The following is a 15,028-nucleotide window of genomic DNA, read 5'->3' on the forward strand; positions in this document are numbered from 1 at the left end:
CATAATGCACAAAAATCGCCTGCCATATTGAATGTTTGGTAGAAACCGCACCGACCAACAAAAATGAAACTGAAGCGCTTTTTACTTCGCTATTATCCACCTGGTAAGATAAATTGAAAGCAAATCATACTAATGATGCAGTAGTGAAGTCAATTTTTTCTCATTGGGTGATTCATTCATTTTGCAGTTGAAAAAAAATAAACGAATTCTTCCCGTGACACATTCGGTCAAGTACCGCATCGATCCACAGTCGGCTTAAAACGGAAAGTTGTGAATCCAAACTGGGTCTAACATAGATAGTTAGAAAGTAGATAATTTGGACACAATTTTCCTGGTACTTGCTCTCAAAACATAGCATTGTGCAGGTGTCGGGTCGTTTCGGTAACAAGACGAAATTCGTTTCGGGACCTTATTCGGGCCGTTTCGGGACATGTCAAAAGTCGTTTGGGGATTTTTAATTCTGTAAATACCATTGTCTTTTTTAAACACATTTTATTGTCAAATAAATTTGGACAATGTCAAAATGTCTGGTGTTAGGGCCAGAGGAAACTCGGGCTAACATTTACTATTACATGATTTCAATAAAACATTAAGTAAATAGGCCTATATCATGATATATATATGATATTCACACATACACAACATAAAAACATTGTTCAAAGATATATATAGCTGGATTTGATGAATTGATTGACATGTCTAAAACGTGTAAATATTCTACCTATTTCACGTTTTTACTTTCATGAAATTTAACTTCAATATAGCAAAAAGATGCTTCAAACATTGTTAAAATCGATGTCATTCTTCTGTTAGTCTTAATGTCAATAATGGAGAATAGAGTAAATTGAAAACATATTATTAAAATATAAAACAAGGAACCTATCAATAACGAAAGAAATAGAATGTAAAATTTCATATGTACCTCTCTGTATTAAATAATAATATTAGTTTCACCGAATATGTAATAAAACAATGAAGGTGTGAAAAAATGTTTTGTTAATTTCAAAAAAGTCATTGATCTTGCCAGAAGACAAAACATAATACGCCGTAAAGCAGAGACCCCGCACAATTATTAAATTTCTACACAAATTTTCGTTCGAGCGTTATCACCCCCCACAGAATTTCCCAATGGGGGTCATGACCCCCATTGGGAGATTCAAAGGTTAGCAGGTCTGACCAGGTAACAACACACTGTCAATCAGGTAAATGTTGGTAGGTATCCCCTCAAGCTCTAGCAATCTGGTAACACTTATAATGATCCCAAGCACAGGTCGTGACACAGGTCATTAGACTAAAACCATACTTGTGTATTTACAGGACTTTATATGAAACAGGAGCGAAATGTAATTTATAAGTGAAAATTTAATATGTCCCGAAACGAATTGATTAAGTCCTGAAATGTCTTGTGTTATGTCCCGAAACAACTTTGGGACTCGCGAAACAACTTGTTACTGAAATGACAGTTAGCATTCATTGTCCATACGTGATTTTCTAGATGTTTCGGCACCCAAAGAAAAACGTTTTGGTACTTAAGTTAATCATTGATATTTCAGTAGTACAGTGAGTATTTAAGATTCTGCACTTGGGTGCAAACGAAAAAAAATCACAATATTAAATACAAAAAGTGTTTTGAGCAACCCAAAAAAAAGCTTGACATTTAGATGGATTATTATGGCTCCATAGAAAATTAGGGCTAGGGGAATTAAAGTCCTGCTCCTAACAGTTTCAGAGTATCATGGTTTTGATAAGATTTCAAGTTGTGTATATCCAACACAAATTAAAGCAGGCCTTATTTAAGTGAATTCTATCTATCTGTAAATACTGCAACGCCCTCTTTAAAGTACTCTGTGCAGCTAGTTGTTTCAGAAAAGAATGTTCTGGCCTTCTTTTTGTAAATTTAGACTAAAAATGCTGACGGATCTTAGAATATAAAATCAGCAACACAAAGAAAACAAAAAGCAATTTGCAAAGTACAGGGATAATCCTGGGGTGCGATTTCGTGAAAATCTCGCATACATTTCACATAAACTGCATCACTTTTTTACTTGCACAAAAATGAATCTTGCCGTCTTTTCCTGTGCATGGAAACTGTGCAAAAAAATCCCAGGATTATCCTGAAGTACAAAGTTGAAAAGTTAGTCACATGGCCGAAAATCATATGAAATATTGAAACATCTTTTTGGAAGCACAAAGCTGAGAATTTGTTACAGCTATATTTGGACCTAAAGTAAGGTGTTCAGAGTAATTTTACATGTTTTAGGAGTTTAGATCGACTTTCAGTAAAAATGACACTCCCAATGATAATATATATATACGGTTACGAGAAGGGTGCACATGGAAAGCTCTCAATGTCAGAAATTTGACCCCACCTACCTTTCTTTCATCAAATACAACATTTCTAGTTGATGTGCGGGAAAATGCTTAGTACCGCTGGGAAGATGGATAATTTTTCCAAAAACACATGCCATTTCAGAGTTTCAAAGTTTTTTGCAGTCATCAAGTTACTTTTTGGGTATTAATGAGGTTGACGTCAGCCATGTGCCGAGACCTGTGGTGTGGTTGGCTGGAAGCGCAGCCATTTTTTCGCTAAAATTACCAGCCAGCCAACACTGCATATTTTGGCACGAGGCTGACATCAACCTCATTAATTGATTGTGATGTCTAAATTTATAATAGCTGACAAAACACATTCAGTGATATTGGTAAAGAAGTGTTATTAGGAGAGATAAAATAATAAAGCATAGAAATATTAGGTATTTCGATAACTAACTGCAGTTCTCATCACCCAGCTTTCTGAGCATGTGGCATGCACAGAGCACTAAAATATTGCCATTCATTGCAAACAGTTTCGTTATTCAGTCAATAACCCCAAGAAAATGTGTTTTCAAGGATATGTATATATATGCATCAATGTTGAAAATCGAATTGTAGCAGAAAGTTATACTGATATATCGTTCATAGAATTACTTCTATTTTCCACATAAATCATGTCTTTTCATTCTATGTAATAGATTGAACATTTTGTAAACCACTGGAATTATGTGCATATGTGTTGAATTATCACTTCAGTTATTGAATATCTGTCATATTGATATTGTCAATAACCAATGATGTTTTATTTAATAATCACACAGCTGGATGATAAGTTTGCATAGGTTTGTTGTATCATAGAGACACAGGTTGTAGCCTCAAGTACATGGTCTTAGAAAATAAATGGTCTGCATATATATATATAATAGATTATGGATTCTGTCCTCTGCTTTTCAAAAAGGCAGGATATTAATTTTGGTACATCTGTCACGTTTATTTTCTATACAATAATTGTCCTAAAAATGTTGATTTTAAGATATTTACATAAATGTACATATTTTTTTCCAGGAATTATATTGGAATATGAACAAGGAGGGAATGTAAAAACAAAATCCATAGACCTGCTGGACCTACGACCAGAGTAAGTTCATTTGTAAAGTAAAACTGACTCTTACATTGGTAAGAAAAACACAATTTGTAGCCAGTATTATATATTCATATGGTCACTAAAGGAAAATGGAAATTTCCTGGATATGATGATAACAATGAACCCAGAATATTGGAATATTGGTAATTTGAGACGGATAACTTATTATAACTTTTATCTTGTAATTAGGATATGGTTAATTGCTTAAACTGTATTTACTGACTGACATCTATTTTGTTTCAAGGACTGATGTTGATGCTGTCGTGGAGGAGATTGCCAGGAAGGAACCTCTTATAACAGCCTCCAAAACAGACCAAGTCAGGAAGCTTGTTATTCGTATCCTTTACAACAAATTCTGCCCTGTCTTCGTTGTAACAGCACATTTCGTTAGTTTATAAGCATGTATTATTTATAATAGAACATGTTAAGTTTTTCAATAGACCAACATGTACACTCTTCCAAGAACCCCCACCCCCCCCCCCCCCACACACACACACACACACGCACACACACACACACAAATGTTAACAAGTTACTGGTTTCCTTTGTCAACCAGGGTAAACGCATGTTATTTTAATTTGCTAGCGGACAAACAGAAAGGTTTTGATTGATTGAAAAGCCTGGCATAAAGCATGACGTCAGTGTTTATTCTTCATCGCCTGTTGACCAAATGGCGATGGAAAATGACAAATCCTTCCCAAATTGAGCAAATTGGTATCTAGCATTCAAGCCATATTTAACTCTTCATAAAAAATATATGGTAAATATAATGATGGAAAAACTCTCACATTAATTGTTTGTTACGCTTGTGCTATATGACTACACTGGAAATTTAAGCAAGTAGCAAAAAGTGAAAAAAAAGGAATTTGAAATAAAAATCTTCTTTGATTTGTATATTTGACATGGAAAAAATTAAAATTATTAAAAAAGATCTCTGATATATAAATATATTTTTTATTTTCATGCAGGGTACTCTCATTTAGCTTTACAATGTATATTATATTTAGTAGGTAATCAAATTAACATGAATGTACTTCAGAAATTGTCAGATTCTCCTCTATTGAATCTTGCAGACCATAGGCAATTTAAAGGGGAAAAGATTGAGCAGAATACACCTTAATTCTGTGCCCTTCACCTGGATATATGAAAATCAAAACCTTTCAAAATAGCTCATGCTTTAGTCTAGTACTGGAGTGGTCGACTAGGATAGGGTACTGTGTTGTAATTATTAAATATATGGAAATAACTTTGTATGAATATGAAATATTGCCAAAAAGTCTGGGATCCTTCTTTAACAAAGCACAGGTTTACAAGAAAAGCTGAGTCAACGAGATGATCATCACTTTTATCTTTTCAAGGTTTGTATATAATACTGTGTAAATCATGTTAAAATAATCAATTTTTGTATGAAATTAGACTATCTAGATGTTTTCAAGTTTTGCACAGGTACATAGAAACAACCACAGTTGGCTGTGATATTAGTTTGAGTTATATATTCAAATCACTCAAAAGCTTATTGACAAGGTTATATGCTAATGTTGTCACCATGTTAGCTGATGTTGTCCCCATGTTTGTTGCAATACCAGCTGTTGTTGTCCCCCTACCAGCTGATGCTGTCCCCTTACCAGCTGATGTTGTCCCCATACCAGCTGATGTTGTCCCCATGTTAGTCAATGTTGTCCCCATACCAGCTGATGTTGTCCCCATAATAGCTGATGTTGTCCCCATACCAGCTGATGTTGTCCCCATGTTAGTCAATGTTGTCCCCATACCAGCTGATGTTGTCCCCATGTGTCATGTTTTCTGATGTAGTCCCCGTGTTAGCTCAGATTGGGACACCCGAGGGCTAGTGTATAGTGCCCCAACACTGAATTATCCTTGGACATATATTAGCATGCTAAATTGACACTTAGTCACTTGACAGCTGTAAGCTCTACTGTCTAGATCATTTTGATTACATTGTTGTCTTGTTATATACATTCATATGTATACACATTATTAAAATAATAATTTTCTTGGCCTTACAGGTGCTTAGAGCTCACATACTGCCATTAACAAATGTAGCATTCAACAAGTCTGGGTCAAGGTAAGGTCCTATTTAGTGTTGGGAGTTATGTTAACCCTTTCATCCCTATGTAACTTTAGTAGACTCTACCATGCATTGATCTGGATGAGTCCATTGTGGTCTACAGTGGTGAAAGGGTAAATAAGCAGTCTACATTATGATTTCAATAAAAAAAAATCCACAAGATTCAGTGTCTTAAAATCTTATTTAGTTTATTTTAAAAACATATAGCCCTTCAGACAAATATTTTAGTTTATTATGTTGCATGCTATCAACTAGTTACTGTAAGTTTATCCTGAAGTGGACTCTCTCAATAACTAAGCTAATCTGACAAGTCTCTTTCTACAAATTACTTTAGTTTCTTGATCAATTTTGTATAATTTCAAATATCAAAACACCTATGGCTAGTAGATTTTATGTTAGGGCTAGTGAATCATTTCAGTATTAACTACGAAAATTTAGGTTGAGCTTACAGAATTTTCAGAAACTGCAAACAAATTAGTACAGTACTAGTAAATATAATACAATATTTTACATCCCTGTGGTATATGCTTACAAATATTCTGTATTTTCACTTGAATATTTACTGAGACAGTAGCTTTGACTTTTCTTTTTTTGCTCCAGTTTCATCACAGGTAGCTATGACCGCACATGTAAGGTCTGGGATACAGCCTCCGGGGAGGAGCTCCATACCTTGGAGGGACACCGCAATGTTGTCTATGCCATCGCCTTCAATAACCCCTATGGGTAAGTATGCAGTTGCCATCATTAGCTCCCGATAGGTAAGCATTATATGGCCTTCAATAACCCCTATGCTTAAGAAATCTATGTAGCCTTAAATAACCCATCAAAGGAAGTATTCATACGAGTAATTATAAGTTCCTAGTGTTAAGTATACTATCAGCTACAATAATCTCTAAGGTTAATTCTTCTGTCACCTTCAATAACCTATACGAGTAAGTACAGTATTTTATTACCTTCAATAATCCCTAGGGTTAAGTATTCTATCACCTTCAATTCCGTCTTTGCGTATTGCAGAGTTATCTTCTCTTGTGAGCAGGTATTGATTGTTACATCATTTGTTTGTGACAGAAACGTCATCAATTTTTGAGAAAACAACATAATTTTCTCGCACAAACCAATGACGTAACAATCAATACCTGCTCACAAGAGAAGATAACTCTGCAATACGAAAGACGGAATAACCCATACAAGTCAATGTTCCATTGCCTTAGTTCATAACTCCTGTGGGTAGTATTTTATGACTTTTAGTAACCTGTGTATACAGGTAAAAGAAACAATTCATTTAACATGAACATTTATAATGATATCTACATTTTATATATTCTATGTAGGTGTATTAGGCGCTGAGGATCTAGAGTGTGTAGTTTTCTTGGAAAGAGTCAGTATATCATAATTAACACCTTAAAGCAACAAAAATACTGTACATTATATTGCTTGCTAAATAATTGTAAATTATAATCTTGGCATTTGAAGAAAATAATAAAAATGAAATGAAAGTTCACTGTATGTGCTTAAAACATTAAGTCATGCTTTGTCCTCTGAACCAAGCAGTGAGTTATGAGTGCAAGACTGTCTCACAAATGTCCACGGTCAAATTAAACTTTGTTAGATCCCCCGTTGTTTATTACATTGTAATTACATAATTATGTTGTGTTGCCTGACAATTCAGCCTTTTAAAAATGTAAAGATAAAGAGGAATTTGATTATTATTATGTTTTATTTCAGAGACAAGATTGCCACTGGTTCTTTTGATAAAACATGTAAGCTGTGGAGTTCAGAGACGGGCAAGTGTTTTCATACATTCCGGGGCCATACTGCTGAAATAGTAAGTGAAAATACACAGTATATTTATGTTATAAGTATATTTACTTGGTCAGACATTGTATATTAGTGTTATATAGATATTTAACTGAAGAAGTTGATCAATGGCAATGAAGGGGGAGTAAGAATCTTCAATGTAATGAACTGAAGAGCCTTTCCCCGACCTTGTTGTGGTTGAATTACTTGTTATTTTTCTTACTCCTGTTCCTCAGCTGCCTTGCCTACCTGTAGGAACCACCTACACAGCACACTGATAAAATAGGACAATGGCTCTAATATACTAGAATTGATTAATACGTTTTTATAGTCTGATATGCTGGTGTAAGGAGTTTTACCTGTTACAAGCTATTGTATCATATTTTTTCTAAAAAAAAAAAAACATTGTCAGAATTTCTTTCCATTTTGTACAAAGCGATCAAACATTGGATCCATCCATGGAATGGTCATCAGTCTAGTACTCATCGTATAGTATATCTTTTTTTTGTATCTGCTTAACATCAGAGCTTATCTGCTACAAGTGTTCTGATCTAACTACAATAAGTGTAAGATCACACTTTGTTGGTGTTAAACCTGATTTAAAAAATAAGATAATACTCTTACGACACTAATCACTCATAGGGTACTTGACTGATCATTTGGAAAATGCATAATTGCAATCAGTAAATGGGTAGTGTGCATCTAAAAAAAGATCTACTGGTGGATATTGAAAGACCCTTAATCAAATCTTTTGTATGACAATCCAATTTTGAATGTGCTTTCTGTCATGTCTATATAGAAGGCAGAAAGGTATGAATTGGATAGCTCTAACTTCAAATTATATACACAGGTATCTATACAACTATCAAAACTTGGGGGAGGGGATGATAAATTGTGGAAAGGCAATTAATTTTTGTTGCCAAGAAGTTATGCACTTGACTTGTAATGCATACTGTATGGGCAAATTGGTCGAGTGGTTAATACTCTGGCCTTCCACGTGCACGCCTTCCTTTCCCCCTGCCCACACAACTCAAACAACCCAGGTGGAGTATAAAATGATCTGGGATGGATGTTGCGGTATCTGCTGTAGCATTAAAGTGAAGTGGCACTATAAATGTGTAAATATATATTGTATTGTAACTTGTATGTAAATATATATTGTATTGTGTTGTAACTTGTATGTAAATATATATTGTATTGTAACTTGTATGTCAATATATATTGTATTGTAACTTGTATGTTTACAGGTTTGCCTGAGCTTTAACCCCCAGAGCTCTGTGATTGCCACCGGCAGCATGGACACCACTGCCAAACTGTGGGATGTAGAAACAGGGCAGGAAAAGGGAACTCTCTCTGTAAATACAACCATTTAACTTGTTAAAACTTCAATATTATCTCATTACAAATGGACGACAGGAGAAATGCACAGTTTGGAAAAGTGTTTGCATTTTAAGTTTAACTTTTTAACATTTCTACTGACTTTTTTTGTACTAATTTAGTACAAATGTAAATTTAATTCCTTCATTCTTTTTATTTTGCCTCTATAACTTATTATATTGATAACAGGAACTTCTGAAGTATGAAACTGTTCATTGTTTTATGGTTTCTGTTTGTAGGGTCATTCTGTAGTATAGAACTGTTTACAGTTTTATGGTTTCTGTTTGTAGGGTCATTCAGCTGAAATCATCTCCCTATCCTTTAACTCAACTGGTAGTCACCTCATCACTGGATCGTTTGATCACACAGTATCGGTGTGGGATGTCAACTCAGGAAAGTAGGTATAGGTCAAGGCCATATAATATGTCAAGGTCAGATTTAACACAAGTCAAGGTCAGACATTGCCTTGATACAAGGTTAAACAGGCAACACATGTCAAGGTCATGAATAACAGGGTCAAAGGTCACAGAGACAGCAAACATTAAGGTCTTATGTCTTGGTCAGAGGTTATGCAAACACCACAGATCAAAGGAATAAACATGTCTAGGTAATATACTTGGCCCCACACTAAGGTCTAATGTGTCTTGTTTATAGTCTATACAATCATTGCAGGTCAAAGTCATACTGTAATATTGTGTTTTGCTTAAGTAGTATAATATAGTATATGTCTAATATAACAATCGCATATCATATTTCTGCCAGATATATATCTATAGGAGTTAATCCCACCAAAGATAGGCTTTACAGCCTGATATAGATCTCACATATATCATACACCACCTATATGGTAGTACCATCTAGTAATATGTATGATTTTGCATATCTTGGACCATTTAAGTGTCATGTTGACTTGATTAATATAATATTGTGTAATCCTTACATTAGTAAGTCATATGTGCTTGTAAATTTAAATATGATTTTGTGTGTTTTCAGAAAAATTCATACGTTGATAGGCCACCGGGCAGAGATCAGCAGTGCGCAGTTTAACTACGACTGTTCTCTGATAGCCACTGGCTCCATGGATAAAACATGCCGCATCTGGGACGCGTCTTCAGGTTCATGTCTCCCTCACAGTATTTTATACATTTACTTGATGTTACTTGCTGTGTATGATTGTCTGTTTGAACTTAAATTGTTTAAATACTAACATAACTGTTGTAACATCTTGACACTAAAATATGTAATTCAGTCTCATCAAATTTGATATAAAATTGATGCTATTAATTAACCAAAAAGTATTGAAAAGGAAAGACTGTTGTACATAGATGTATATATACCAAGTATGTTGAAAATGGACCTTTAGCCATGGACTGGGAAAGTTTACAGACATAATTATGGTATTGACTTTTATTGAAAAAAACACTTCTCTTAGAGTAAGGAAATTAATTAGGGCCCCGTATCAGAGATACGGGTGCCCTATAGTAATCAATCTGTCTGTCTGTCTGTCCGTCCACAAATTTTGTTCCTGGCTGATAACTTTGGTATTTATTGACCGATGTACATGAAACTTGGTCAAGATGTTCAGTTCCATAAAATACACATTAAGGTAAAGGTCAAAGGTCAAGGTCATTAGGTTCAAAGGTCAAGGTCAAATTTTGCATCTTTTCACTGATGAACATTTTGTTATGACATGATGAAGCAAAGTTGATCAGAATTAAACAAGGAGTCAACCTGACCAAATGTCAAGGTCATTGGGTCAAAGGTCAAATTTTGTATATTTTCACTGGCGAACATTTTGGTATGACACTTTGAAGCAATGTTGCTCAGAATTAAACAAGGAGTCAACTGACCAAAGGTCAAGATCATCGGGTCAGGTGTACTGGTCAAGGTCAAATTTTGTAGTTTTTCACTAATGAGCATTTTATGACATTAGGAAGGAAAGTTGTTTGGAATTAAACAAAGAGACACACTGAGGTTAAAAGTTGAGGTCAAAGGTTAAGTTCATTAGATTCAAAGGTCAGTGTCAGATTTTGCATCTTTTCACTGATGAACATTTTGTTATGACATGATGAAGCAAAGTTGATCAGAATTAAACAAGGAGTCAAGCTGACCAAATGTCAAGGTCATTGGGTCAAAGGTCAAGGTTAAATTTTGTATCTTTTCACTCGCGAACATTTTGGTATGACACTTTGAAGCAATGTTGCTATGAATTAAACAAGGAGTCAACTGACCAAAGGTCAAGATCATCGGGTCAGGTGTACTGGTCAAGGTCAAATTTTGTAGTTTTTCACTAATGAGCATTTTATGACATTATGAAGGAAAGTTGTTTGGAATTAAACAAAGAGACACACTGAGGTTAAAAGTTGAGGTCAAAGGTTAAATTCATTAGATTCAAAGGTCAGTGTCAGATTTTGTCATGCTTCATTATGTCATAACAAAATGTTCATCTGTTAAAAGATGAACATTTTGTTATGACATAATGAAGCAAAGTTGATCAGAATTAAACAAGGAGTCAACCTGACCAAATGTCAAGGTCATTGGGTCAAAGGTCAAGGTTAAATTTTGTATCTTTTCACTGGCCAACATTTTGGTATCCCCCTCTGAAGCAATGTTGCTCAGAATTAAACAAGGAGTCAACTGACCAAAGGTCAAGATCATCGGGTCAGGTGTACTGGTCAAGGTCAAATTTTGTAGTTTTTCACTAATGAGCATTTTATGACATTATGAAGGAAAGTTGTTTGGAATTAAACAAAGAGACACACTGAGGTTAAAAGTTGAGGTCAAAGGTTAAGTTCATTAGATTCAAAGGTCAGTGTCAGATTTTGCATCTTTTAACAGATGAACATTTTGTTATGACATAATGAAGCAAAGTTGATCCGAATTAAAAAAGGAGTCAAGCTGACCAAATGTCAAGGTCATTGGGTCAATGGTCAAGGTTAAATTGTGTATCTTTTCCGTGATGAACATTTTGTTATGACATTATGCAGCAATGTTGGTCAGAATTAAACAAGGAGTCAATTGACCAAAGGTCAAGGTCACTGGGTCAAAGGTCACATTCAAATTTTGTATCTTTTCCCTGATGAACATTTTGTTATGACTGTATGAAACAAAGTTGGTCGGAATTTAACAAAGAGTCAACTGACTTAAGGTCAAGGTCACTCGGTCAAAGGTCAAGGTAAAATATAGTATTGTTTTGCTGGTGAATATTTCATTATGTACTTTGAAGCAATGTTTGTGGGAATTAAACAAGGAGTCATTTGACCAAAGGGCAAGGTCACTGGGTCGAAGCTCAAGGTCAAATTTTGCATCTTTTCACTGATGAGCATTTTGTTAAGACATTATGAAGCAAAGTTGGTCCGAATTTAAAAAGGAGTCAACTGACTTAAGTCAAGGTCACGTGGTCAATGTCAAGGTCAATTATTGTATCTTTTTACTGATGAACTTTTTTTATGTTATTATGTAGCAAACTTATTCAGAACTTAACACACAGTCAACTGACCTTAGGTCCAGGTTAAGAGGGTCAAGGTCAAGTTTTGTATTTTTCACTGATGAACATTTTGTTATGATATTATGAAGCAAAGTTGGTCGGAATTAAAGAATAAGTCAACTGACCAAAGATCAGGGTCACTGGGTTAATGGTCAAGGTCATTTGGGTCCGAAGGTCAAAGACAAGGTGAATCTCTGACTTTGACCCTGGCTCTTGATGGAGGAGGTATATATGGTGAAATAAAACAAATCAAAGCTAACAAATGAGTATTGCACCGGTATTTATATTTCTGTTAGCCCAGCAAATATGGAGGTGGAAGGAAAACAAGGCTCACATCATAGTACATGTAAAATGTATATTTTGCTTCCTTGCAATTCTTTTTGAAGTCAAAATGTCAAACGTCAAGCTCAGCTATATGGGCAGATTGCTTCTTGATGATTATGGGGGATATATTGCCACAAGACGGGGCCCTTACTGACCTGTCAGTGTTCTAGTTATTTTATGAAACAAAATTTATTTTCGTCAATTTAAAGTACGTCTTCAGTTCATGAAATCTCAGGTAAAACGATCAAACATGAAAAGAAACATCATTAAAGTGAACTTAAATTACAACGTAAGTGCACGTAGTCTATGAAGTGGTAATGAGTTATCCTAAGACTGATCTGACAGATTGTTATGTTCCCTGCAGGGAAGTGTATTAGGACGTTAGGTGGTCATGAGGATGAAGTGCTGGACGTTGGGTTTGATTACACTGGACAGCACCTATTGACCGCCTCGGCTGACGCGACTGCCCGTGTCTACAATGCCACAACTCACATCCTCGTCTCCAAACTTGAAGGGCATGAGGGAGAAATATCCAAGGTAAATAAGGAATAATTTCTAGTTTAAAACATGACTTCATTTTGGAAGGTAGAGGTATTAACAGGATGAAGAATTATTATAGTTTAATTCAAGAGTGATATATTAAAGTATGGAAGGTCAGGTATGACTATTTCAGTAGAGGTATTCTCATTTGTAATAAGTATGATGAACCACGTAAAACCCTCAAGGATAAATTATTTGATGTTAATTACAATCACTACACTCTGGATGTACTTCTATCTGGCTGTGGTGATTGTGATGAACAAACCAATATAAATATATTTGAATGTACTGCCGAGTTTGTCACAGCTACACATATATAATACATTATATATTTCTGATTTGATATTTTGCCTTTAGCTTTATTTAAGATCACTTTTAAGGTTACAAGTGTGAGATGTATACCAGGTGAGCGATGCAGGCCCATTGAGCCTCTTGTTTGTATTTCTAAACAAAACAAATTAGATTTTTTGTACTTCAGTACAGATCTATGCAGTCAAGTGAAAGCCAATAGTTTTTTGTTTGAAGAGAAAATATAATTTTAGAAAACTTCACTTTCTGTACTAAGATTTTTAGGTCACCTGAGCTTTAGCTCAAGTGACCTATTGCTATCCGTTTTCGTCCGTCGTCGTCCGTCGTCCGTCGTCCGTCGTACGTCGTCCGTCGTCCGTCGTCCGTCGTCCGTTAACATTTTACATTTCAAACTTAAAGTCAAGTTCTGCTGGGCCGATTGAACTGAAAGTTGATAGGAATGATCGCCTCATGGTCCTGACAAAGTGTTGTTATTTTTCGGGTCGATCAGAAATCCAATATGGCCGCCACGGCCGCCATTTTGAAAACCTATTTCAAACTTAAAGTCAAGTTCTGCTGGACCGATTGAACTGAAAGTTGGTAGGAATGATCGCCTCATGGTCCTGACAAAGTGTTGTTATTTTTCGGGTCAATCAGAAATACAATTTGGCTGCCATGGCCGCTATTTTGCTACTAAGTTCTAATAGGCCGATCTCACTTAAAATTGGTCTAGGAATGATCAGCTCATGGTCCTGACAAAGTTAAGTTAACATTATACTATTTTTTACTCAAATTGGTACATATTTCAACAACAAAAATAAATACTATAGACTCAGGTGACCGTTAAGGCCCATGGGCCTCTTGTTACATATCCAGATTAAATTGGAATCTAAATCTAACAAATAAACTTCAGCTCATTTCCCTCTAAATCCTACCTGACTCAAGATTTAATGGATACATTCAATTTCTCTTCCACAGATCTGCTTTAATCCACAAGGGACCTCTGTGCTTACAGCAAGTTCAGATAAAACAGCAAGGCTCTGGGACCCTGAGACAGGCGCATGTAAACAAATACTGGAAGGACACTCTGATGAAATCTTCAGTTGTGCTTTTAATTATGAGGGGAACACCATTATTACAGGTACTTGTGCATGGTCATGTTTTAATTTCATTGGGAAAATAATAACTGGACTATAGCTAGACACTTATACAAGTGCATAGCTATTTTCACATTTATTGTTTCTCTCTAGTTAGCCAGTAATTTTTTTACACAAAATAGTGATTAACTGTTGTACAAAGGTTTTTGTCATAGTATGTTTGTAATACAGGGTCTACTAACAATAAACAATGTCTATTACTTAATTGAGTTAACCATGTACAAAGGTTTTTGTCATAGTATGCTTGTAATACAGGGTCTACTAACAATAAACAATGTCTAATTGTCTTACTTAATTGAGTTAACCATGTACAAAGGTTTTTGTCATAGTATGCTTGTAATACAGGGTCTACTAACAATAAACAATGTCTAATTGTCTTACTTAATTGAGTTAACCATGTACAAAGGTTTTTGTCATAGTATGCTTGTAATACAGGGTCTACTAACAATAAACAATGTCTAATTGTCTTACTTAATTGAGTTAACCATGTACAAAGGTTTTTGTCATAGTAT

At 35.1% G+C, this 15,028-nt stretch overlaps 1 protein-coding gene across 1 annotated transcript in view; it reads left to right on the plus strand.

The window, feature by feature from the left end:
• The first annotated feature begins 17 nt into the window (after nt 1-17).
• The window catches only part of LOC110465332 (dynein assembly factor with WDR repeat domains 1-like), a 17,043-nt gene continuing 2,032 nt past the window's right edge, over nt 18-15,028 (plus strand). The window contains exons 1-12 of the mRNA XM_021521076.1: nt 18-103; nt 3,379-3,451; nt 3,702-3,793; nt 4,763-4,815; nt 5,485-5,543; nt 6,147-6,269; nt 7,272-7,371; nt 8,591-8,698; nt 9,011-9,117; nt 9,714-9,835; nt 12,896-13,068; nt 14,338-14,500. Coding sequence (XP_021376751.1) covers nt 64-103; nt 3,379-3,451; nt 3,702-3,793; nt 4,763-4,815; nt 5,485-5,543; nt 6,147-6,269; nt 7,272-7,371; nt 8,591-8,698; nt 9,011-9,117; nt 9,714-9,835; nt 12,896-13,068; nt 14,338-14,500 — 1,213 coding nt within the window. The 5' untranslated portion in view covers nt 18-63. The remainder of the gene's footprint in view (nt 104-3,378; nt 3,452-3,701; nt 3,794-4,762; nt 4,816-5,484; nt 5,544-6,146; nt 6,270-7,271; nt 7,372-8,590; nt 8,699-9,010; nt 9,118-9,713; nt 9,836-12,895; nt 13,069-14,337; nt 14,501-15,028) is intronic.

This window comes from Mizuhopecten yessoensis, unplaced genomic scaffold (assembly GCF_002113885.1).
Source record: "Mizuhopecten yessoensis strain PY_sf001 unplaced genomic scaffold, ASM211388v2 scaffold11069, whole genome shotgun sequence".
Classification (NCBI taxonomy): Eukaryota; Metazoa; Mollusca; class Bivalvia; order Pectinida; family Pectinidae; genus Mizuhopecten; species Mizuhopecten yessoensis.